The sequence below is a fragment of the Procambarus clarkii genome, chromosome 15 (assembly GCF_040958095.1).
Source record: "Procambarus clarkii isolate CNS0578487 chromosome 15, FALCON_Pclarkii_2.0, whole genome shotgun sequence".
Classification (NCBI taxonomy): Eukaryota; Metazoa; Arthropoda; class Malacostraca; order Decapoda; family Cambaridae; genus Procambarus; species Procambarus clarkii.
In genome coordinates, this window is record NC_091164.1 from 20,968,245 (window position 1) to 20,990,872 (window position 22,628).

The 22,628-nt window shown below is 50.8% G+C and overlaps 1 protein-coding gene across 1 annotated transcript in view; it reads left to right on the forward strand.

Moving 5' to 3' along the window:
• The first annotated feature begins 15,450 nt into the window (after positions 1-15,450).
• LOC138364969 (nuclear speckle splicing regulatory protein 1-like) overlaps positions 15,451-22,628 on the forward strand; it is a 34,253-nt gene continuing 27,075 nt past the window's right edge. The window contains exons 1-2 of the mRNA XM_069325056.1: positions 15,451-15,580; positions 16,774-17,004. Of these exons, the coding sequence (XP_069181157.1) occupies positions 15,451-15,580; positions 16,774-17,004 (361 nt within the window). The remainder of the gene's footprint in view (positions 15,581-16,773; positions 17,005-22,628) is intronic.

Below are 22,628 nucleotides of genomic sequence, written 5' to 3' on the forward strand. Positions count from 1 at the left end.
GGTATAAGAGGCTTAAGAGAGGAGATGCAGAGGCTCAAGAGAGTGATGCAGAGACTGAAGAGAGTGATGCAGAGGCTTAAGAGAGGGATGCAGAGGCTGAAGAGAGGGATGCAGAGGCTCAAGAGAGGGATGCAGGGGCTCAAGAGAGGGATGCAGAGGCTCAAGAGAGGGATGCAGAGACTCTTGAGAGTGATGCAGAGGCTCAAGAGAGGGATGTAGAGGCTTAAGAGAGTGATGCAAAGGCTCAATAGAGGGATGCAGAGGCTCATGAGAGGGATGCAGAGGATCATGAGAGTGATGCAGAGGCTCAAGAGAGTGATGCAGAGGATCAAGAGAGGGAAGCAGAGGCTTAAGAGAGTGATGCAGAAGCTCAAGAGAGTGATGCAGAGGATTAAGAGAGGATGCAGAGGCTTAAGAGAGTGATGCAGAGGCTCATGAGGGTGATGCAGAGGCTCAAGAGAGTGATGCAGAGGCTAAAGAGAGTGCTGCAGAGGCTCAAGAGAGGGATGCTCAGGCTCCAGAGATGGATGTAGTGGCTCAAGAGAGTGATGCAGAGACTGAAGAGAGAGATGCAGAGGCTTAAGAGAGTGATGCAGAGGCTCAAGAGAGTAATGCAGAGGCTCAAGAGAATGATGCAGAAGCTCAAGAGAGTGATGCAGAGGATTAAGAGAGGGATGCAGAGGCTTAAGAGAGTGATGCAGAGGCTCAAGAGGGTGTTGCAGAGGCTCAAGAGAGTGATGTAGAGGCTCAAAAGAGTGATGCAGGCTCTCATGAGAGTGATGCAGAGGATCATGAGAGTGATGCAGAGGCTAAAAAGAGTGATGAAGAGGCTTAAGAGAGTGATGCAGAGGCTTAAGAGAGGGATGCACAGGCTCAAGAGAGCGATGCAGAGAATGAACAGAGGGATGCACATGCTCGAGAGAGTGATGCAGAGGCTCAAGAGAGGGATTCGGAGGCTCTAGAGAGGGATGCAGAGGCTTAAGAGAGTGATGCAGAGTGTGAAGAGAGTGTTGCAGTGGCTCAAGAGAGGGATGCAGAGGCTCAAGAGAGTGATGCAGAGACTCAAGAGAGTTAGGCAGAGGCTCAAACGAGTGATGCAGAGGCTTACGAGAGTGATGCAGAGGCTCTAGAGAGGGATGTAGACGCTCAAGAGAGTGATGCAGAAGCTCAAGAGAGTTATGCCGAGGCTTAAGAGAGTGATGCAGAGGCTTAACAGAGGGGATGCCGAGGCTGAAGAGAGTGATGCAGTGGCTGAAGAGAGTGATGCAGAGGCTTAAGAGAGGGATGCAGAGGCTCATGAGAGGGATACAGAGGCTCAAGAGAGGGATGCAGGGGCTCAAGAGAGGGATGCAGAGGCTCAAGAGTGGGATACAGAGTCTCTTGAGAGTGATGCAGAGGCTCAAGAGAGGGATGCAGAGGCTTAAGAGAGTGATGCAAAGGCTCAATAGAGGGATGGAGAGATTCATGAGAGGGATGCAGGAGTTCAAGAGAGGGATGCAGAGGCTCAAGAGAGTGATGCAGAGGCTTAAGAGAGGGATGCAGAGGCTCAAGAGAGTGATGTAGAGGCTCAAGAGAGTGATGCAGAGGCTCAAGAGAGTGATGCAGAGGCTGAAGAGAGAGATGCAGAGGCTTAAGAGAGTGATGCAGAGGTTCAAGAGAGTGATCCAGAGGCTCACGAGAGTGATGCAGAGGCTGAGGAGAATGATGCAGAGGCTTAAGAGAGTGATGCAGAAGCTGAAGAGAATGATGCAGAGGCTTAAGAGAGGGATGAAGAGACTCAAGAGAGTGATGCAGAGGCTCAAGACAGGGGATGCAGAGGCTTAAGAGATTGATGCAAAGGCTCAAGAGAGGGATGCAGAGGCTCATGAGAGGGATGCTGAGGCTCAAGTGAGGGATGGAGAGGCTTAGGGGAATGATGCAGAGGCTCAAGAGAGGGATGCTGAGGCTCAGGAGAATGATGCAGAGGCTCAAGAGAGTGATGCAGAGGCTCAAGAGAATGATGCAGAGGCTTAAGAGAGAGATGCAGAGGCTCAAGAGAGTGATGCAGAGGCTAAAGAGAGTGATGCAGAGGCTAAAGAGAGTGATGCAGAGGCTTAAGGGAGTGATTCAGAGCCTTAAGAGAGGGATACAGAGGCTCAAGAGAGTGATGCAGAGGCTCAAGAGAGTGATGCAGATGCTTAGGAGAATGATGCAGAGGCTCAAAAGAGTGATGCAGAGGCTCAAGAGAGTGATGCAGAGGCTTAAGTGAGTGATGCAGAGGCTTAAGAGAGGGATGCAGAGGATCAAGAGAGTGATGCAGAGGCTGAAGAGAGAGATGCAGAGGCTAAGGAGAGTAATGCAGAGAATCATGAGAGGGATGCAGAGGCTCAAGAGAGTGATGCAGAGGCTCAAGAGAGTGATTCTGAGGCTCAAGGGAGTGATGCAGAGGATCAGGAGAGTGATGCAGAGGCTCAAGAGAGTGATGCAGAGGATCAAGAGAGAGATTCAGAGGCTAAAGAGAGGGATTCAGATGCTTAAGAGAGTGATGCAGAGGCTGAAGAGAGTGTTGCAGAGGCTCATGAGAGGGATGCAGAGGCTCAAGAGAGTGATGCAGAGACTCAAGAGATTTATGCAGAGGCTCAAGTGAGTGATGCAGAGGCTTACGAGAGTGATGTAGAGGCTCAAGAGAGTGATGCAGAAGCTCAAGAGAGTGATGCAGAGGCTTAAGAGAGGGATGCAGAGGCTCAAGAGAGCGATGCAGAGGCTCAAGACTGGGATGCAGGGGCTCAGGAGAGGGATGTAGAGGCTCAAGAGAGGGATGCATAGGCTCAAGAGAGGGATGCAGAGGCTGAAGAGAATGATGCAGAGGCTCAAGAGGGGGATGCAGAGGCTTAAGAGAGTGATGCAAAGGCTCAAGAGAGGGATGCAGAGGCTCATGAAAGGGATGCAGGAGTTCAAGAGAGCGATGCAAAGGCTCAAGAAAGGGATGCAGAGGGTTAAGAAAGTGATACAGAGGCTCAAATTAGGGATGCAGAAGCATACGAGGGTGATGCAGAGGCTCAAGAGAGTGATGCAGAGGCTCAAGAGAGGGATGCAGGGGCCCAAGAGAGTGATGCAGATGATCAAGAGAGGGATGCAGAGGCTCCAGAGAGTGATGCAGAGGCTCAAGAGAGGGATTCAGAGGCTCAAGAGAGGGATGCAGAGGCTTAAGAGACTGATGCAGAGTGTTAGGAGAGTGTTGCAGAGGCTCAAGAGAGAGATGGAGAGGCTCAAGAGAGTGATGCAGAGACTCAAAAGAGTTATGCAGAGGCTCAAGAGAGTGATGCAGAGGCTTAAGAGAGTGATGCAGAGGCTCAAGAGAGGGATGTAGAGGCTCAAGAGAGTGATGCAGAAGCTCAAGAGAGTGATGCAGAGGCTTAAGAGAGTGGTATAAGAGGCTTAAGAGAGGAGATGCAGAGGCTCAAGAGAGTGATGCAGAGACTGAAGAGAGTGATGCAGAGGCTTAAGAGAGGGATGCAGAGGCTGAAGAGAGGGATGCAGAGGCTCAAGAGACGGATGCAGGGGCTCAAGAGAGGGATGCAGAGGCTCAAGAGAGGGATGCAGAGACTCTTGAGTGTGATGCAGAGGCTCAAGAGAGGGATGTAGAGGCTTAAGAGAGTGATGCAAAGGCTCAATAGAGGGATGCAGAGGCTCATGAGAGGGATGCAGAGGATCATGAGAGTGATGCAGAGGCTCAAGCGAGTGATGCAGAGGATCAAGAGGGTGATGCAGAGGCTCAAGAGAGTGATGCAGAGGCTAAAGAGAGTGCTGCAGAGGCTCAAGAGAGGGATGCTGAGGCTCCAGAGATGGATGGAGTGGCTCAAGAGAGTGATGCAGAGACTGAAGAGAGAGATGCAGAGGCTTAAGAGAGTGATGCAGAGGCTCAAGAGAATAATGCAGAGGCTCAAGAGAATGATGCAGAAGCTCAAGAGAGTGATGCAGAGGATTAAGAGAGGGATGCAGAGGCTTAAGAGAGTGATGCAGAGGCTCAAGAGGGTGATTCAGAGGCTCAAGAGAGTGATGTAGAGGCTCAAAAGAGTGATGCAGACTCTCATGAGAGTGATGCAGAGGATCATGAGAGTGATGCAGAGGCTAAAAAGAGTGATGAAGAGGCTTAAGAGAGTGATGCAGAGGCTCAAGAGAGGGATGCAGAGGCTTAAGAGAGTGATGCAAAGGCTCAAGAGAGGGATGCAGAGGCTCATAAGAGGGATGCTGAGGCTCAAGTGAGGCTTGGAGAGGCTTAGGAGAATGATGCAGAGGCTCAAGAGAGGGATGCAGAGGCTCAAGAGAGTGATGCAGAGGCTCAAGAGAGTGATGCAGAGGCTAAAGAGAGGGATGCAAAGGCTCAAGAGAGTGATGCAGAGGCTCAAGAGAGTGATGCAGAGGCTCAAGAGAGTGATGCAGAGGCTAAAGAGAGTGATGCAGAGGCTTAAGAGAGAGATGCAGAGGCTCAAGAATGTGAGGCAGAGGCTAAAGAGAGTGATGCAGAGGCTCAAGAGAGTGATGCAGAGGCTCAAGAGAGTGATGCAGATGCTTAAGAGAATGATGCAGAGGCTCAAGAGAGTGATGCAGAGGCTCAAGAGAGTGATGCAGAGGCTCAAGAGAGGGATGCAGGGGCCCAAGAGAGTGATGCAGATGATCAAGAGAGGGATGCAGAGGCTCCAGAGAGTGATGCAGAGGCTCAAGAGAGGGATTCAGAGGCTCAAGAGAGGGATGCAGAGGCTTAAGAGACTGATGCAGAGTGTTAGGAGAGTGTTGCAGAGGCTCAAGAGAGAGATGGAGAGGCTCAAGAGAGTGATGCAGAGTCTCAAAAGAGTTATGCAGAGGCTCAAGAGAGTGATGCAGAGGCTGAAGAGAGTGATGCAGAGGCTCAAGATAGGGATGCAGGGGCCCAAGAGAGTGATGCAGATGATCAAGAGAGGGATGCAGAGGCTCCAGAGAGTGATGCAGAGGCTCAAGAGAGGGATTCAGAGGCTCAAGAGAGGGATGCAGAGGCTTAAGAGACTGATGCAGAGTGTTAGGAGAGTGTTGCAGAGGCTCAAGAGAGAGATGGAGAGGCTCAAGAGAGTGATGCAGAGTCTCAAAAGAGTTATGCAGAGGCTCAAGAGAGTGATGCAGAGGCTTAGGAAAGTGAAGCAGAGGCTCAAGAGAGGGATGTAGAGGCTCAAGAGAGTGATGCAGAAGCTCAAGAGAGTGATGCAGAGGCTTAAGAGAGTGGTATAAGAGGCTTAAGAGAGGAGATGCAGAGGCTCAAGAGAGTGATGCAGAGACTGAAGAGAGTGATGCAGAGGCTTAAGAGAGGGATGCAGAGGCTGAAGAGAGGGATGCAGAGGCTCAAGAGAGGGATGCAGGGGCTCAAGAGAGGGATGCAGAGGCTCAAGAGAGGGATGCAGAGACTCTTGAGTGTGATGCAGAGGCTCAAGAGAGGTATGTAGAGACTTAAGAGAGTGATGCAAAGGCTCAATAGAGGGATGCAGAGGCTCATGAGAGGGATGCAGAGGATCATGAGAGTGATGCAGAGGCTCAAGAGAGTGATGCAGAGGATCAAGAGAGGGAAGCAGAGGCTTAAGAGAGTGATGCAGAAGCTCAAGAGAGTGATGCAGAGGATTAAGAGAGGGATGCAGAGGCTTAAGAGTGTGATGCAGAGGCTCAAGAGGGTGATGCAGAGGCTACAGAGAGTGATGCAGAGGCTAAAGAGAGTGCTGCAGAGGCTCAAGAGAGGGATGCTGAGGCTCCAGAGATTGATGTAGTGGCTCAAGAGAGTGATGCAGAGACTGAAGAGAGAGATGCAGAGGCTTAAGAGAGTGATGCAGAGGCTCAAGAGAGTAATGCAGAGGCTCAAGAGAATGATGCAGAAGCTCAAGAGAGTGATGCAGAGGATTAAGAGAGGGATGCAGAGGCTTAAGAGAGTGATGCAGAGGCTCAAGAGGGTGATGCAGAGGCTCAAGAGAGTGATGTAGAGGCTCAAAAGAGTGATGCAGACTCGCATGAGAGTGATGCAGAGGATCATGAGAGTGATGCAGAGGCTAAAAAGAGTGATGAAGAGGCTTAAGAGAGTGATGCAGAGGCTCAAGAGAGGGATGCAGAGGCTTAAGAGAGTGATGCAAAGGCTCAAGAGAGGGATGCAGAGGCTCATAAGAGGGATGCTGAGGCTCAAGTGAGGCTTGGAGAGGCTTAGGAGAATGATGCAGAGGCTCAAGAGAGGGATGCAGAGGCTCTAGAGAGTGATGCAGAGGCTCAAGAGAGTGATGCAGAGGCTAAAGAGAGGGATGCAAAGGCTCAAGAGAGTGATGCAGAGGCTCAAGAGAGTGATGCAGAGGCTCAAGAGAGTGATGCAGAGGCTAAAGAGAGTGATGCAGAGGCTTAAGAGAGAGATGCAGAGGCTCAAGAATGTGATGCAGAGGCTAAAGAGAGTGATGCAGAGGCTCAAGAGAGTGATGCAGAGGCTCAAGAGAGTGATGCAGATGCTTAAGAGAATGATGCAGAGGCTCAAGAGAGTGATGCAGAGGCTCAAGAGAGTGATGCAGAGGCTCAAGAGAGTGATGCAGATGCTTAGGAGAATGATGCAGAGGCTCAAGAGAGTGATGCATAGGCTCAAGAGAGTGATGCAGAGGCTTAAGTGAGTGATGCAGAGGCTTAAGAGAGGGATGCAGAGGATCAAGAGAGTGATGCAGAGGCTGATGAGAGAGATGCAGAGGCTAAGGAGAATTATGCAGAGAATCATGTGAGGGATGCAGAGGCTCAAGAGAGTGATGCAGAGGCTCAAGAGAGTGATTCTGAGGCTCAAGGGAGTGATGCAGAGGCTCAAGAGAGTGATTCTGAGGCTCAAGGGAGTGATGCAGAGGATCAGGAGAGTGATGCAGAGGCTCAAGAGAGTGATGCAGAGGATCAAGAGAGAGATTCAGAGGCTAAAGAGAGGGATTCAGATGCTTAAGAGAGTGATGCAGAAGCTGAAGAGAGTGTTGCAGAGGCTAATGAGAGGGATGCAGAGGCTCAAGAGAGTGATGCAGAGACTCAAGAGATTTATGCAGAGGCTCAAGTGAGTGATGCAGAGGCTTACGAGAGTGATGTAGAGGCTCAAGAGAGTGATGCAGAAGCTCAAGAGAGTGATGCAGAGGCTTTAGAGAGTGGTGCAGAGGCTTGAGAGAGGGAATGCAGAGGCTCAAGAGAGTGATTCAGAGGCTGAAGAGAGTGATGCAGAGGCTTAGGAGAGGGATGCAGAGGCTCAAGAGAGGGATGCAGAGGCTAAAGAGAGGGATGCAGGGGCTCAAGAGGGATGCAGAGGCTCAAGAGAGGGATGCAGAGGCTCAAGAGAGAGATGCAGAGGCTGAAGAGAATGATTCAGAGGCTCAAGAGAGGGATGCAGAGGCTTAAGAGAGTGATGCAAAGGCTCAAGAGAGGGATGCAGAGGCTCATGAAAGGGATGCAGGAGTTCAAGAAAGCGATGCAAAGGCTCAAGAAAGGGATGCAGAGGGTTAAGAAAGCGATACAGAGGCTCAAAATAGGGATGCAGAAGCATAAGAGGGTGATGCAGAGGCTCAAGAGAGTGATGCAGAGGCTCGAGAGAGGGATGCAGGGGCCCAAGAGAGTGATGCAGATGATCAAGAGAGGGATGCAGAGGCTCCAGAGAGTGATGCAGAGGCTCAAGAGAGGGATTCAGAGGCTCAAGAGAGGGATGCAGAGGCTTAAGAGACTGATGCAGAGTCTTAGGAGAGTGTTGCAGAGGCTCAAGAGAGAGATGGAGAGGCTCAAGAGAGTGATGCAGAGACTCAAAAGAGTTATGCAGAGGCTCAAGAGAGTGATGCAGAGGCTTACGAGAGTGATGCAGAGGCTCAAGAGAGGGATGTAGAGGCTCAAGAGAGTGATGCAGAAGCTCAAGAGAGTGATGCAGAGGCTTAAGAGAGTGGTATAAGAGGCTTAAGAGAGGAGATGCAGAGGCTCAAGAGAGTGATGCAGAGGCTGAAGAGAGTGATGCAGAGGCTTAAGAGAGGGATGCAGAGGCCGAAGAGAGGGATCCAGAGGCTCAAGAGAGGGATGCAGGGGCTCAAGAGAGGGATGCAGAGGCTCAAGAGAGGGATGCAGAGACTCTTGAGAGTGATGCAGAGGCTCAAGAGAGGGATGTAGAGGCTTAAGAGAGTGATGCAAAGGCTCAATAGAGGGATGCAGAGGCTCATGAGAGGGATGCAGAGGATCATGAGAGTGTTGCAGAGGCTCAAGAGAGTGATGCAGAGGATCAAGAGAGGGAAGCAGAGGCTTAAGAGAGAGATGCAGAAGCTCAAGAGAGTGATGCAGAGGATTAAGAGAGGGATGCAGAGGCTTAAGAGAGTGATGCAGAGGCTCAAGAGGGTGATGCAGAGGCTCAAGAGAGTGTTGTAGAGGCTCAAAAGTGTGATGCAGACTCTCATGAGAGTGATGCAGAGGATCATGAGAGGGATGCAGAGGCTAAAAAGAGTGATGAAGAGGCTTAAGAGAGTGATGCAGAGGCTTAAGCGAGGGATGCAGAGGCTCAAGAGAGTGATGCAGAGGCTTGAGAGAGGAATGCAGAGGCTCAAGAGAATAATGCAGAGGCTAAAGAGAATGCTGCAGAGGCTCAAGAGAGGGATGCTGAGGCTCCAGAGTTGAATGTAGTGGCTCAAGAGAGTGATGCAGAGGCTTAAGAGAGTGATGCAGAGGCTCAAGAGAGTAATGCAGAGGCTCAAGAGAAGGATGCAGAAGCTCAAGAGAGTGATGCAGAGGATTAAGAGAGGGATGCAGAGGCTTAAGAGAGTGATGCAGAGGCTCAAGAGGGTGATGCAGAGGCTCAAGAGAGTGATGTTGAGGCTCAAAACAGTGATGCAGACTCTCATGAGAGTGATGCAGAGGATCATGAGAGTGATGCAGAGGCTAAAAAGAGTGATGAAGAGGCTTAAGAGAGTGATGCAGAGGCTTAAGAGAGGGATGCAGAGGCTCAAGAGAGTGATGCAGAGAATGAAGAGAGTGATGCAGAGGCTCAGGAGAGGGATTCGGAGGCTCTAGAGAGGGATGCAGAGGCTTAAGAGAGTGATGCAGAGTGTGAAGAGAGTGTTGCAGTGGCTCAAGAGAGGGATGTAGACGCTCAAGAGAGTGATGCAGAAGCTCAAGAGAGTTATGCTGAGGCTTAAGAGAGTGATGCAGAGGCTTAACAGAGGGGATGCCGAGGATGAAGAGAGTGATGCAGAGGCTGAAGAGAGTGATGCAGAGGCTTAAGAGAGGGATGCAGAGGCTCATGAGAGGGATGCAGAGGCTCAAGAGAGGGATGCAGGGGCTCAAGAGAGGGATGCAGAGGCTCAAGAGTGGGATACAGAGTCTCTTGAGAGTGATGCAGAGGCTCAAGAGAGGGATGCAGAGGCTTAAGAGAGTGATGCAAAGGCTCAATAGAGGGATGGAGAGATTCATGAGGGGGATGCAGGAGTTCAAGAGAGGGATGCAGAGGCTCAAGAGAGTGATGCAGAGGCTTAAGAGAGGGATGCAGAGGCTCAAGAGAGTGATGCAGAGGCTTAGGAGAGGGATGCAGAGGCTCAGGAGAATGAGGCAGAGGCTCGAGAGAGTGCTGCAGAGGCTCAAGAGAGGGATGCTGAGGCTCCAGAGAGGGATGCAGAGGCTCAAGAGAGTGATGCAGAGGCTGAGGAGAGAGATGCAGAAGATAAGGAGAGTGATGCAGAGGCTCAAGAGAGTAATACAGAGGCTCAAGAGAAAGATGAAGAGGCTTAATAGAGGGATGCAGAGGCTAAAGAGAATGATGCAGAGGCTAAAGAGAGTGATGCAGATGCTTAGGAGAATGATGCAGAGGCTCAAGAGAGTGATGCAGAGGCTCAAGAGAGTGATGCAGAGGCTCAAGAGAGTGATGCAGATGCTTAGAAGAATGATGCAGAGGCTCAAGAGAGTGATGCAGAGGCTCAAGAGAGTGATGCAGAGGCTTAAGTGAGTGATGCAGAGGCTCAAGAGAGTAATGCAGAGGCTCAAGAGAATGATGCAGAAGCTCAAGAGAGTGATGCAGAGGATTAAGAGAGGGATGCAGAGGCTTAAGAGAGTGATGCAGAGGCTCAAGAGGGTGATGGAGAGGCTCAAGAGAGTGATGTAGAGGCTCAAAAGAGTGATGCAGACTCTCATGAGAGTGATGCAGAGGATCATGAGAGTGATGCAGAGGCTAAAAAGAGTGATGAAGAGAATGAAGAGAGGGATGCACAGGCTCGAGAGAGTGATGCAGAGGCTCAAAAGAGGGATTCGGAGGCTCTAGAGAGGGATGCAGAGGCTTAAGAGAGTGATGCAGAGTGTGAAGAGAGTGTTGCAGTGGCTCAAGAGAGGGATGTAGACGCTCAAGAGAGTGATGCAGAAGCTCAAGAGAGTTATGCCGAGGCTTAAGAGAGTGATGCAGAGGCTTAACAGAGGGGATGCCGAGGCTGAAGAGAGTGATGAAGAGGCTGAAGAGAGTGATGCAGAGGCTTATGAGAGGGATGCAGAGGCTCATGAGAGGGATGCAGAGGCTCAAGAGAGGGATGCAGGGGCTCAAGAGAGGGATCCAGAGGCTCAAGAGTGGGATACAGAGTCTCTTGAGAGTGATGCAGAGGCTCAAGAGAGGGATGCAGAGGCTTAAGAGAGTGATGCAAAGGCTCAATAGAGGGATGGAGAGATTCATGAGAGGGATGCAGGAGTTCAAGAGAGGGATGCAGAGGCTCAAGAGAGTGATGCAGAGGCTTAAGAGAGGGATGCAGAGGCTTAGGAGAGGGATGCAGAGGCTCAGGAGAATGATGCAGAGGCTCGAGAGAGTGCTGCAGAGGCTCAAGAGAGGGATGCTGAGGCTCCAGAGAGGGATGCAGAGGCTCAAGAGAGTGATGCAGAGGCTGAGGAGAGAGATGCAGAAGATAAGGAGAGTGATGCAGAGGCTCAAGAGAGTAATGCAGAGGCTCAAGAGAAAGATGAAGAGGCTTAATAGAGGGATGCAGAGGCTAAAGAGAATGATGCAGAGGCTAAAGAGAGTGATGCAGATGCTTAGGAGAATGATGCAGAGGCTCAAGAGAGTGATGCAGAGGCTCAAGAGAGTGATGCAGAGGCTCAAGAGAGTGATGCAGATGCTTAGGAGAATGATGCAGAGGCTCAAGAGAGTGATGCAGAGGCTCAAGAGAGTGATGCAGAGGCTTAAGTGAGTGATACAGAGGCTTAAGAGAGGGATGCAGAGGATCAAGAGAGTGATGCAGAGGCTGAAGAGAGAGATGCAGAGGCTAAGGAGAGTGATGCAGAGAATCATGAGAGGGATGCAGAGGCTCAAGAGTGTGATGCAGAGGCTCAAGAGAGTGATTCTGAGGCTCAAGGGAGTGATGCAGAGGCTCAAGAGAGTGATTCTGAGGCTCAAAGGAGTGATGCAGAGGATCAGGAGAGTGATGCAGAGGCTCAAGAGAGTGATGCAGAGGATCAAGAGAGAGATTCAGAGGCTAAAGAGAGGGATTCTGATGCCTAAGAGAGTGATGCAGAAGCTGAAAAGAGTGTTGCAGAGGCTAATGAGAGGGATGCAGAGGCTCAAGAGAGTGATGCAGAGACTCAAGAGATTTATGCAGAGGCTCAAGTGAGTGATGCAGACGCTTACGAGAGTGATGTAGAGGCTCAAGAGAGTGATGCAGAAGCTCAAGAGAGTGATGCAGAGGCTTTAGAGAGTGGTGCAGAGGCTTGAGAGAGGGGATGCAGAGGCTCAAGAGAGTGATTCAGAGGCTGAAGAGAGTGATGCAGAGGCTTAAGAGAGGGATGCAGAGGCTCAAGAGAGGGATGCAGAGGTTAAAGAGAGGGATGCAGGGGCTCAAGAGAGGGATGCAGAGGCTCAAGAGAGGGATGCAGAGGCTCAAGAGAGGGATGCAGAGGCTGAAGAGAATGATTCAGAGGCTCACGAGAGGGATGCAGAGGCTTAAGAGAGTGATGCAAAGGCTCTAGAGAGGGATGCAGAGGCTCATGAAAGGGATGCAGGAGTTCAAGATAGCGATGCAAAGGCTCAAGAAAGGGATGCAGAGGGTTAAGAAAGCGATACAGAGGCTCAAAATAGGGATGCAGAAGCATAAGAGGGTGATGCAGAGGCTCAAGAGAGTGATGCAGAGGCTCAAGAGAGGGACGCAGGGGCCCAAGAGAGTGATGCAGATGATCAAGAGAGGGATGCAGAGGCTCCAGAGAGTGATGCAGAGGCTCAAGAGAGGGATTCAGAGGCTCAAGAGAGGGATGCAGAGGCTTAAGAGACTGATGCAGAGTCTTAGGAGAGTGTTGCAGAGGCTCAAGAGAGAGATGGAGAGGCTCAAGAGAGTGATGCAGAGACTCAAAAGAGTTATGCAGAGGCTCAAGAGAGTGATGCAGAGGCTTACGAGAGTGATGCAGAGGCTCAAGAGAGGGATGTAGAGGCTCAAGAGAGTGATGCAGAAGCTCAAGAGAGTGATGCAGAGGCTTAAGAGAGTGGTATAAGAGGCTTAAGAGAGGAGATGCAGAGGCTCAAGAGAGTGATGCAGAGGCTGAAGAGAGTGATGCAGAGGCTAAAGAGAGGGATGCAGAGGCCGAAGAGAGGGATCCAGAGGCTCAAGAGAGGGATGCAGGGGCTCAAGAGAGGGATGCAGAGGCTCAAGAGAGGGATGCAGAGACTCTTGAGAGTGATGCAGAGGCTCAAGAGAGGGATGTAGAGGCTTAAGAGAGTGATGCAAAGGCTCAATAGAGGGATGCAGAGGCTCATGAGAGGGATGCAGAGGCTCATGAGAGGGATGCAGAGGCTCAAGAGAGGGATGCAGGGGCTCAAGAGAGGGATGCAGAGGCTCAAGAGTGGGATACAGAGTCTCTTGAGAGTGATGCAGAGGCTCAAGAGAGGGATGCAGAGGCTTAAGAGAGTGATGCAAAGGCTCAATAGAGGGATGGAGAGATTCATGAGAGGGATGCAGGAGTTCAAGAGAGGGATGCAGAGGCTCAAGAGAGTGATGCAGAGGCTTAAGAGAGGGATGCAGAGGCTCAAGAGAGTGATGCAGAGGCTTAGGAGAGGGATGCAGAGGCTCAGGAGAATGATGCAGAGGCTCGAGAGAGTGCTGCAGAGGCTCAAGAGAGGGATGCTGAGGCTCCAGAGAGGGATGCAGAGGCTCAAGAGAGTGATGCAGAGGCTGAGGAGAGAGATGCAGAAGATAAGGAGAGTGATGCAGAGGCTCAAGAGAGTAATGTAGAGGCTCAAGAGAAAGATGAAGAGGCTGAATAGAGGGATGCAGAGGCTAAAGAGAATGATGTAGAGGCTCAAGAGAGTGATGCAGAGGCTTAAGAGAGGGATGCAGAGACTCAAGAGAGTGATGCAGAGGCTCAAGAGAGGGATGCAGAGGCTTAAGAGAGTGATGCAAAGGTTCAAGAGAGGGATGCTGAGGCTCATGAGAGGGATGCTGAGGCTCAAGTGAGGCTTGGAGAGGCTTAGGAGAATGATGCAGAGGCTCAAGAGAGGGATGCAGAGGCTCAAGAGAGTGATGCAGAGGCTCAAGAGAGTGATGCAGAGGCTAAAGAGAGGGATGCAAAGGCTCAAGAGAGTGATGCAGAGGCTCAAGAGAGTGATGCAGAGGCTAAAGAGAGTGATGCAGAGGCTTAAGAGAGTGATGCAGAGCCTTAAGAGAGGGATGCAGAGGCTCAAGAGAGTGATGCAGAGGCTCAAGAGAGTGATGCAGATGCTTAGGAGAATGATGCAGAGGCTCAGGAGAGGGATGCAGAGGCTGAAGAGAATGATGCAGAGGCTTAAGTGTGTGATGCAGAGGCTTAAGAGCGTGATGCAGAGACTTAAGAGACTTATGCAGAAGCTCAAGAGAGTGATGCAGAGGCATACGAGAGGGATGCAGAGGCTCAAGAGAGTGATGCAGAGGCTCATGAGAGGGATGCAGGAGTTCAAGAGAGGGATGCAGAGGCGCAAGAGAGTAATGCAGAGGCTTAAGAGAGGTATGCAGAGGCTCAAGAGAGTGATGCAGAGGCTTAAGAGAGGGATGCAGAGGTTCAAGAAAATAATCCAGAGGCTCATGAGAGTGCTGCAGAGGCTCAAGAGAGGGATGCTGAGGCTCCAGAGAGGGATGTAGAGGCTCAAGAGAGTGATGTAGTGGCTGAAGAGAGATGCAGAAGCTTAAGAGAGTGATGCAGAGGCTCAAGAGAGTAATGCAGAGGCTCAAGAGAATGATGTAGAGGCTAAGAGAGTGCTGCAGAGGCTCAAGAGAGGGATGCTGAGGCACCAGAGAGGGATGCAGAGGCTCAAGAGAGTGATGCAGAGGCTGAAGAGAGAGATGCAGAGGCTTAAGAGAGTGATGCAGAGGCTCAAGCGAGTAATGCAGAGGCTCAAGAGAATGGTGTAGAGGCTTAAGAGAGGGATGCAGAGGCTCAAGAGAATGATGCAGAGCCTGAAGAGTGTGATGCAGAGGATTAAGAGTGGGATGCAGAAGCTCAAGAGAGTGATGCAGAGGCTCAAGAGAGTGATGCAAAGGATCATGAGAGTGATGCAAAGGCTAAAATGAGTGATAAAAAGGCTTAAGAGAGTGATGCAGAAGCTGACAAGAGGGAGGCAGAGGCTGAAGAGAGTGATGCAGAGGCTCAAGAGAGTGATGCAGAGGCTCAAAAGAGGGATGCAGGGGCCCAAGAGAGTGATGCAGATGCTCAAGAGAGGGATGCAGAAGATGAACAGAGTGATGCAGAGGCTCGAGAGAATGATGCAAACGCTCAAGAGAGGGATTCAGAGGCTCAAGAGAGGGATGCAGAGGCTTAAGAGACTGATGCAGAGTCTATAGAGAGTGTTGCAGAGGCTCAAGAGAGAGATGGAGTGGCTCAAGAGAGTGATGCAGAGACTCAAGAGAGTTATGTAGAGGCCAAATAGAGTGATGCAGAGGCTTACGAGAGTGATGCAGAGTCTCAAGAGAGGGATGTAGAGGCTCAAGAGAGTGATGCAGAAGCTCAAGAGAGTAATGCAGAGGCTAAAGAGAGTGGTGCAGAGGCTTAAGAGAGGGGATGCAGAGGCTCAAGAGAGTGATGCAGAGGCTGAAAAGAGTGATGCAGAGGCTTAAGAGATTGATGCAGAGGCTCAAGAGAGGGATGCAGAGGCTCAAGAGAGGGATGCAGGGGCTCAGGAGAGGGATGCAGAGGCTCAAGAGAGGGATGCAGAGCCTTAAGAGAGGGATGCAGAGCCTCAAGAGAGTGATGCAGAGGCTCAAGAGAGTGATATGTGCAGATGCTTCGGAGAATGATGTAGAGGCTCAACAGAGGGATGCAGAGGCTGAAGAGAGTGATTCAGAGGCTTAAGTGTGTGATGCAGAGGCTTAAGAGAGTGATGCAGAGACTCAAGAGAGTTATGCAGAGGCTCAGGAGTGTTCAAGTAGTGAACACCACGCCAAGGTTAGTAAACACAATGCAAAGGGTAGTGAACACCACGCTAAGAGTAGTGAACACCACGTCATGGGTAGTGAACACTACGCTAAGAGTAGTGAACACCTCGTCATGGGTAGTGAACCTCTCACCAAGCGAAGTGAACACCACGCCAGGAGTAGTGAACATTACGCCAAGGGTAGTGAACACCACGTGAAAGGTAGTGAGCACCACACCAAGGGAAGTGAAAACCATGTCAAGGGTAGTGAACACCACTCCAAGTTCAGTGAAAACCACGCCACGTTCAGTGAATACCACGTCAAGGGTAGTGAACACCACGCCAGGGGTCGTGAACACCACCCCAAGGGTAGTGAACACCATGCCAAGGGTAGTGAACACCATGCGAATGGTAGTGAACACCAAGATAAATGTAGTGAACACCACGCCAAGGGTGGTGAACACCACGCCTGGGGTAGTGAACACCACGCAAAGGGTAGTGAAGACCACGCCAAGGGTAGTGAACATCACGCCAAGGGTAGTGAACATCAAGCCAATGGTTGTGAACACCAAGGCAAAGGTAGTGAACACCACGCCAAGGGTAGTGATTATAACGCCAAGGGTAGTGAACACCACGCGAAGGGTACACGACTCCATGGGTAGTGAACACCATGCCATGGGTAGTGAACACCACGCCAAAGGTAGTGAACACCACGTCAAGGTTAGTGAAAACCATGCAAAGGGTAGTGGACACCATGCCAATATAAGTGAACACTATGCCAAGGGTAGTGAACACTATGTTAAGGGTAGTGAACACCTCGCCAGTGGTAGTGAACACCACGCCAAGTGTAGTGAACACCAAATGAAGGGTAGTGAACACCATGCCAAGGGTAGTGAACACCACGCCAAGGTTAGTAAATACCAAGCCAAGGATAGTGAACACCATGCAAAGGGAAGTGAACACCATGCCAAGGGTAGTGAACACCACGCCAAGGGTAATGAACCCCACGCGAAGGGTAATGAACACCACGTAAAGTGTAGTGAACACTATACCAAGGGTAGTTAACACCATGCCAAGGGTAGTGAACACCTCGCCACGGGTAGTGAACACCACTCCAAGGGAAGTGAACACCAAATGAAGGGTATTGAATACCACGCCAGGAGTAGTGAACATCACGCCAAGGTTAGTGAACACCATCCTATAGGTAGTGAACACGACGCCAAGGGCAGTGAACACCACGCCAAAAGTAGTGAAAACCACGCTAAGGGTAGTGAACACCATGTTAAGGGTAGTGAATACCACGCCAAGGGTAGTGAATTCCACACGAAGGGTAGTGAACACCACGCTAAGAGTAGTGAACACCACGTCATGGGTAGTGAACACTACGCCAAGGGTAGTGAACACCACCCCAAAAGGTAGTGAGCAGTACACCAAGGGTAGTGAAAACCATGACAAAGGTAGTGAACACCACGCCAAGTTCAGTGAACTCCACGCCACGTTCAGTGAATACCACGCCAAGGGTAGTGAACACCACGCCAAGGGTAGTGAACACCACGCCCAGGGAGGTGAGCACCCTGTCAAGGGTAGTGAACACCACGCCAGGGGTCGTGAACACCACGCCAAGGGTAGTGAACACCATGCCAAAGGTAGTGAACACCACGCCAAGGGTAGTGAAGACCACGCCAAGGGTAGTGAATACCACACGAAGGGTAGTGAACACCACGCTAAGAGTAGTGAACACCCCGTCATGGGTAGTGAACACTACGCCAAGGAAAGTGAACACAACGCCAAGAGTAGTGAACATTACGCCAAGGGTAGTGAACACCACCCCAAAAGGTAGTGAGCACTACACCAAGGGTAGTGAAAACCATGACAAAGGTAGTGAACACCACGCCACGTTCAGTGAATACTACGCCAAGGGTAGTGAACACCACGCCAAGGGTAGTGAACACCACGCCTAGGGTAGTGAGCACCCTGTCAAGGGTAGTGAACACCACGCCAGGGGTCGTGAACACCACGCCAAGGGTAGTGAACACCATGCCAAAGGTAGTGAACACCTTGCCAATGGTAGTGAACACCACGCCAAGTGGGATGAACACCACACAAAGGGTATGAACACCACGCAGAGGGTAGTGAACACTAAGCGAAGGGTAGTGAACACCAAGCCAAGGGTAGTGAACACCACGTAAAGGGTAGTGAACATGACGCCAAGGGTAGTGAACACCACGCCAAGGGTAGTAGACACCACGCTATCGGTAGTGAACACCATGCCATGGGTAGTGAACACAACGCCAAGGTTAGTGAACCCCACGCCAAGGGTAGTGAACATGACGTCATGGGTAGTGAACACCTCGTTAAGGGTAGTAAACACTACGCCAAGAGTAGTGAACACCACGTTAAGGGTAGTGAACACCACGCCAAGGGTAGTAAACATGACGGCAAAGGTAGTGAACACCACGTCAAGGGTAGTGAAGAACATGCCAAGGGTAGTGATCAACACGCCAAGGGTAGTGAACACCACGCAATGGGTAGTGAACTCCACGCAAAGGTTAGTGAACACCACGCCAAGGAGAGTGAACACCGCGCCAAGGGTAGTGAACACCACGCAAAGGGTAGTGAACACCATGCCAAGGGAAGTGAACACCATGCCAATGGTAGTGAACACTAAGCGCAGGGTGGTGAACACCAAAAAAAGGGTAGTGAACACCACGTATATGGTAGTGAACACAACGCCAAGGGCAGTGAACACCACGCCAAGGGTGGTGAACACCACGATAAGGTTAGTGAACCCCACGCCAAGGATAGTGAACATGACGTCAAGGGTAGTGAACACCAAGTCAAGGGTAGTGAACACCACGCCAAGAGTAGTGAACACCACGTTAAGGGTAGTGAACACCACGCCAAGGGTAGTAAACATGACGCCAAGGGTAGTGAATACCATGCCATGGGTAGTGAATACCACTGCAAGTTCAGTGAACATCACGCTAAAGGTAGTGAACACCACGCTTAGGATAGTGAACACCCCGCCTAGTTCAATGAACACCGCGCCAAGGATAGTGAACACCACTCCAAGGATAGTGAACACCTCGCCAAGTTCAGTGAACACCACGCCAAAATTAGTGAACACCACGCTAAGGATAGTGAACACCACGCTAAGGATAGTGAACACCACGCCAAGGATAGTGAACACCACACAAGGATAGTGAACACTACGCCAAGGATAGTGAACACCACACCAATGGTAGTGAACACCACACTAAGGATGGTGAACACCACGCCAAGGATAGTGAACACCACGCAAAGGATAGTGAACACCACGCCAAGGATAATAAACACCACGCCAAGGATAGTGAACACCACGCCAAGGATAGTGAACACCACGCCTAGTTCAGTGAACACCACGCCAAGGATAGTGAACACCACTACAAGGATAGTGAACACCACGCCAAGTTCAATGAACACCACTCCAAGGTTAGTGAACACCACGCGAAGGATAGTGAACACCACACCAAAGGTAGTGAACACCACGCCAAGGATAGTGAACACCACGCCAAGGATAGTGAACACCTCGTCAGGGGTAGTGAACACCACGCCAAGGGTAGTGAACACCATGCAAAGGGAAGTGAACACCATGCTAAGGGTAGTGAACACCACGCTAAGGGTAATGAACCTCACGCCAAGGGTAGTGAACAACAGGCCAAGGGTACTGAACATAACACCAAGGGTAGTGAACACCAAGTCAAGGATAGTGAACACCACACCAAAGGTAGTGAACACCACACAAAGGATAGTGAACACCACACCAGAGGTAGTGAACACCACACAAAGTTTAGTGCACACCACGCCAAGTGTAATGAACACCACACCAAGGGATGTGAACACCACGTCAAGGATAGTGAACACCACACCAAAGGTAGTGAACACCACACAAAGGATAGTGAACACCACACCAGAGGTAGTGAACACCACACAAAGGATAGTGAACACCACGGCAAGGGTAGTGAACACCACGTCAAGGTTAGTGAAAACCATGCTAAGGGTAGTGAACACCATGCCAAGGGAAGTGAACACAATGCCAAGGGTAGTGAACACCATGCCAAGGGTAGTGAACACCTCGCCACGGGTAGTGAACACCACGCCAAGGGTACTGAACACCAAATGAAGGGTAGTGAACACCAAATCAAGGGAAGTGAACACCATGCCAAGGGAAGTGAACACAATGCCAAGGGTAGTAAACACCACGCCAAGGGTAGTGAACACCATGCAAAGGGTAGTGAACACCACGCTAAGAGTAGTGAACACCACGTCATGGGTAGTGAACACCACTCTAAGAGTAGTGAACACCACGTCATAGGTAGTGAACACCACACCAAGGGAAGTGAACACCACGCCAAGAGTAGTGAACATTACGTTATGGGTAGTGAACACCACGCGAAGGTTAGTGAGCACCACACCAAGGGAAGAGAAAACCATGTCAAGGGTAGTGAACACCACGCCAAGTTCAGTGAACACCACGCCAAGTTCAGTGAACACCACGCCACGTTCAGTGAATACCACGCCAAGGGTAGTGAACACCACGCCAAGGGTAGTGAACACCTCGCCCAGGGTAGTGAACACCACGTCAAGGGTAGTGAACACCACGCCAGGGGTCGTGAACACCACCCCAAGGGTAGTGAACACCATGCCAAGGGTAGTGAACACCATGCGAATGGTAGTGAACACAAAGTCAATAGTAGTGAACACCACGCCAAGGGTGGTGAACACCACGCTAGGGGTAGTGAACACCACGCAAAGGGTAGTGAACACCACGCCAAGGGTAGTGAACACGACGCCATGGGTAGTGAACACAATGCTATGGGTAGTGAACACCACGCCAAGGGTAGTGAACACCACGTCAAGGTTAGTGAAAACCATGCAAAGGGTAGTGAACACCACGCAAAGGATAGTGAACACCACGCCAAGGATAGTGAACACCACGCCTAGTTCAGTGAACACCACGCTAAGGATAGTGAACACCACTCCAAGGATAGAGAACACCACGCCAAGTTCAATGAACACCACTCCAAGGATAGTGAACACCACGCGAAGGATAGTGAACACCACACCAAAGGTAGTGAACACCACGCCAAGGATAGTGAACACCACGCCAAGGATAGTGAACACCTCGTCGGGGGTAGTGAACACCACGCCAAGGGTAGTGAACATTATGCAAAGGGAAGTGAACACCATGCCAAGGGTAGTGAACACCACGCTAAGGGTAATGAACCCCACGCCAAGGGTAGTGAACAACATGCCAAGGGTACTGAACATAACATTAAGGGTAGTGAACACCACGTCAAGGGTAGTGAACACCATGGAAAGTTTAGTGAACACCACGCCAAGTGTAATGAACACCACACCAAGGGTTGTGAACACCACGTCAAGGATAGTGAACACCACACCAAAGGTAGTGAACACCACGCAAAGGGTAGTGAACACCAAGGCAAGGGTAGTGAACACCACGTCAAGGTTAGTGAAAACCATGCTAAGGGTAGTGAACACCATGCCAAGGGAAGTGAACACAATGCCAAGGGTAGTGAACACCATGCCAAGGGTAGTGAACACCTCGCCAGGGGTAGTGAACACCAGGCCAAGGGTAGTGAACACCAAATGAAGGGTAGTGAACACCAAATGAAGGGTAGTGAACACCAAATGAAAGGTAGTGAACACCATGAAAAGGGAAGTGAACACCACGCTAGGGTTAGTAAACACCACGCCAAGGGTAGTGAACACCATGCAAAGGGTAGTGAACACCATGCAAAGGGTAGTGAACACCACGCTAAGAGTAGTGAACACCACGTCATGGGTAGTGAACACCACTCTAAGAGTAGTGAACACCACGTCATGGGTAGTGAACAACACCCCAAGGGAAGTGAGCACCACGCCAAGAGTAGTGAACATTACGCCAAGGGTAGTGAACACCACGCAAAGGTTAGTGAGCACCACACCAAGGGAATTGAAAACCATGTCAAGGGTAGTGAACACCACGCCAAGTTCAGTGTACACCACGCCACGTTCAGTGAATACCACGCCAAGGGTAGTGAACACCACGCGAAGGGTAGTGAACACCACGCCCAGGGTAGTGAACACCACGTCAAGGGTAGTGAACACCGCGCCAGGGGTCGTGAACACCACCCCAAGGGTAGTGAACACCATGCCAAGAGTAGTGAACACCATGCGAATGGTAGTGAACACCAAGCCAATAATAGTGAACACCACGCCATGGGTGGTGAACACCACGCTAGGGGTAGTGAACACCACGCAAAGGGTAGTGAAGACGTGGATAGTGAACACCATGCCAAGGGAAGTGAACACCACGCCAAGGTTAGTAAATACCAAGCCAAGGATAGTGAACACCATGCAAAGGGAAGTGAACACCATGCCAAGGGTAGTGAACACCACGCCAAGGGTAATGAACCCCACGCAAAGGGTATTGAACACCACGCCAAGGGTAATGAACCCCACGCAAAGGGTATATGAAAACCATGCAAAGGGTAGTGAACACCATGCCAAAAGAAGTGAAAACTATGCCAAGGGTAGTGAACACCTCGCTAGGGGTAGTGAACACCACGCCAAGGGTATTGAACACCAAATGAAGGGTAGTGAATACCACGCCAGGAGTAGTGAACACCACGCCAAGGTTAGTGAAGACCACGCTATGGGTAGTGAACACGATGCCAAGGGTAGTGAACACCACGCCAAAAGTAGTGAAAACCACGCCAAGGGTAGTGAACACCATGTTAAGGGTAGTGAACACCACGCCAAGGGTAGTGAATACCACCTGAAGGGTAGTGAACACCACGCTAAGAGTAGTGAACACCACGTCATGGGTAGTGAACACCTTCCCAAAAGGTAGTGAGCACTACACCAAGGGTAGTGAAAAAAATGTCAAGGGTAGTGAACACCACGCCAAGTTCAGTGAACACCACGCCACGCTCAGTGAATACTACGCCAAGGGTAGTGAACACCACGCCAAGGGTAGTGAACACCACGCCCAGGGTAATGAACACCACGTCAAAGGTAGTGAACACCACGCCAGGGGTCGTGAACACCACGCCAAGGGTAGTGAACATCATGCCAAGGGTAGTGAGCACCTTGCCAATGGTAGTGAACACCACGCCAAGGGTAGTGAAGACCACGCCATTGGAAGTGAACACCACGCCAAGGGTAGTGAACACCACGCCAAGGGTGGTGAACACCACGCCAAGGTTAGTGAACCCCACGAAATATA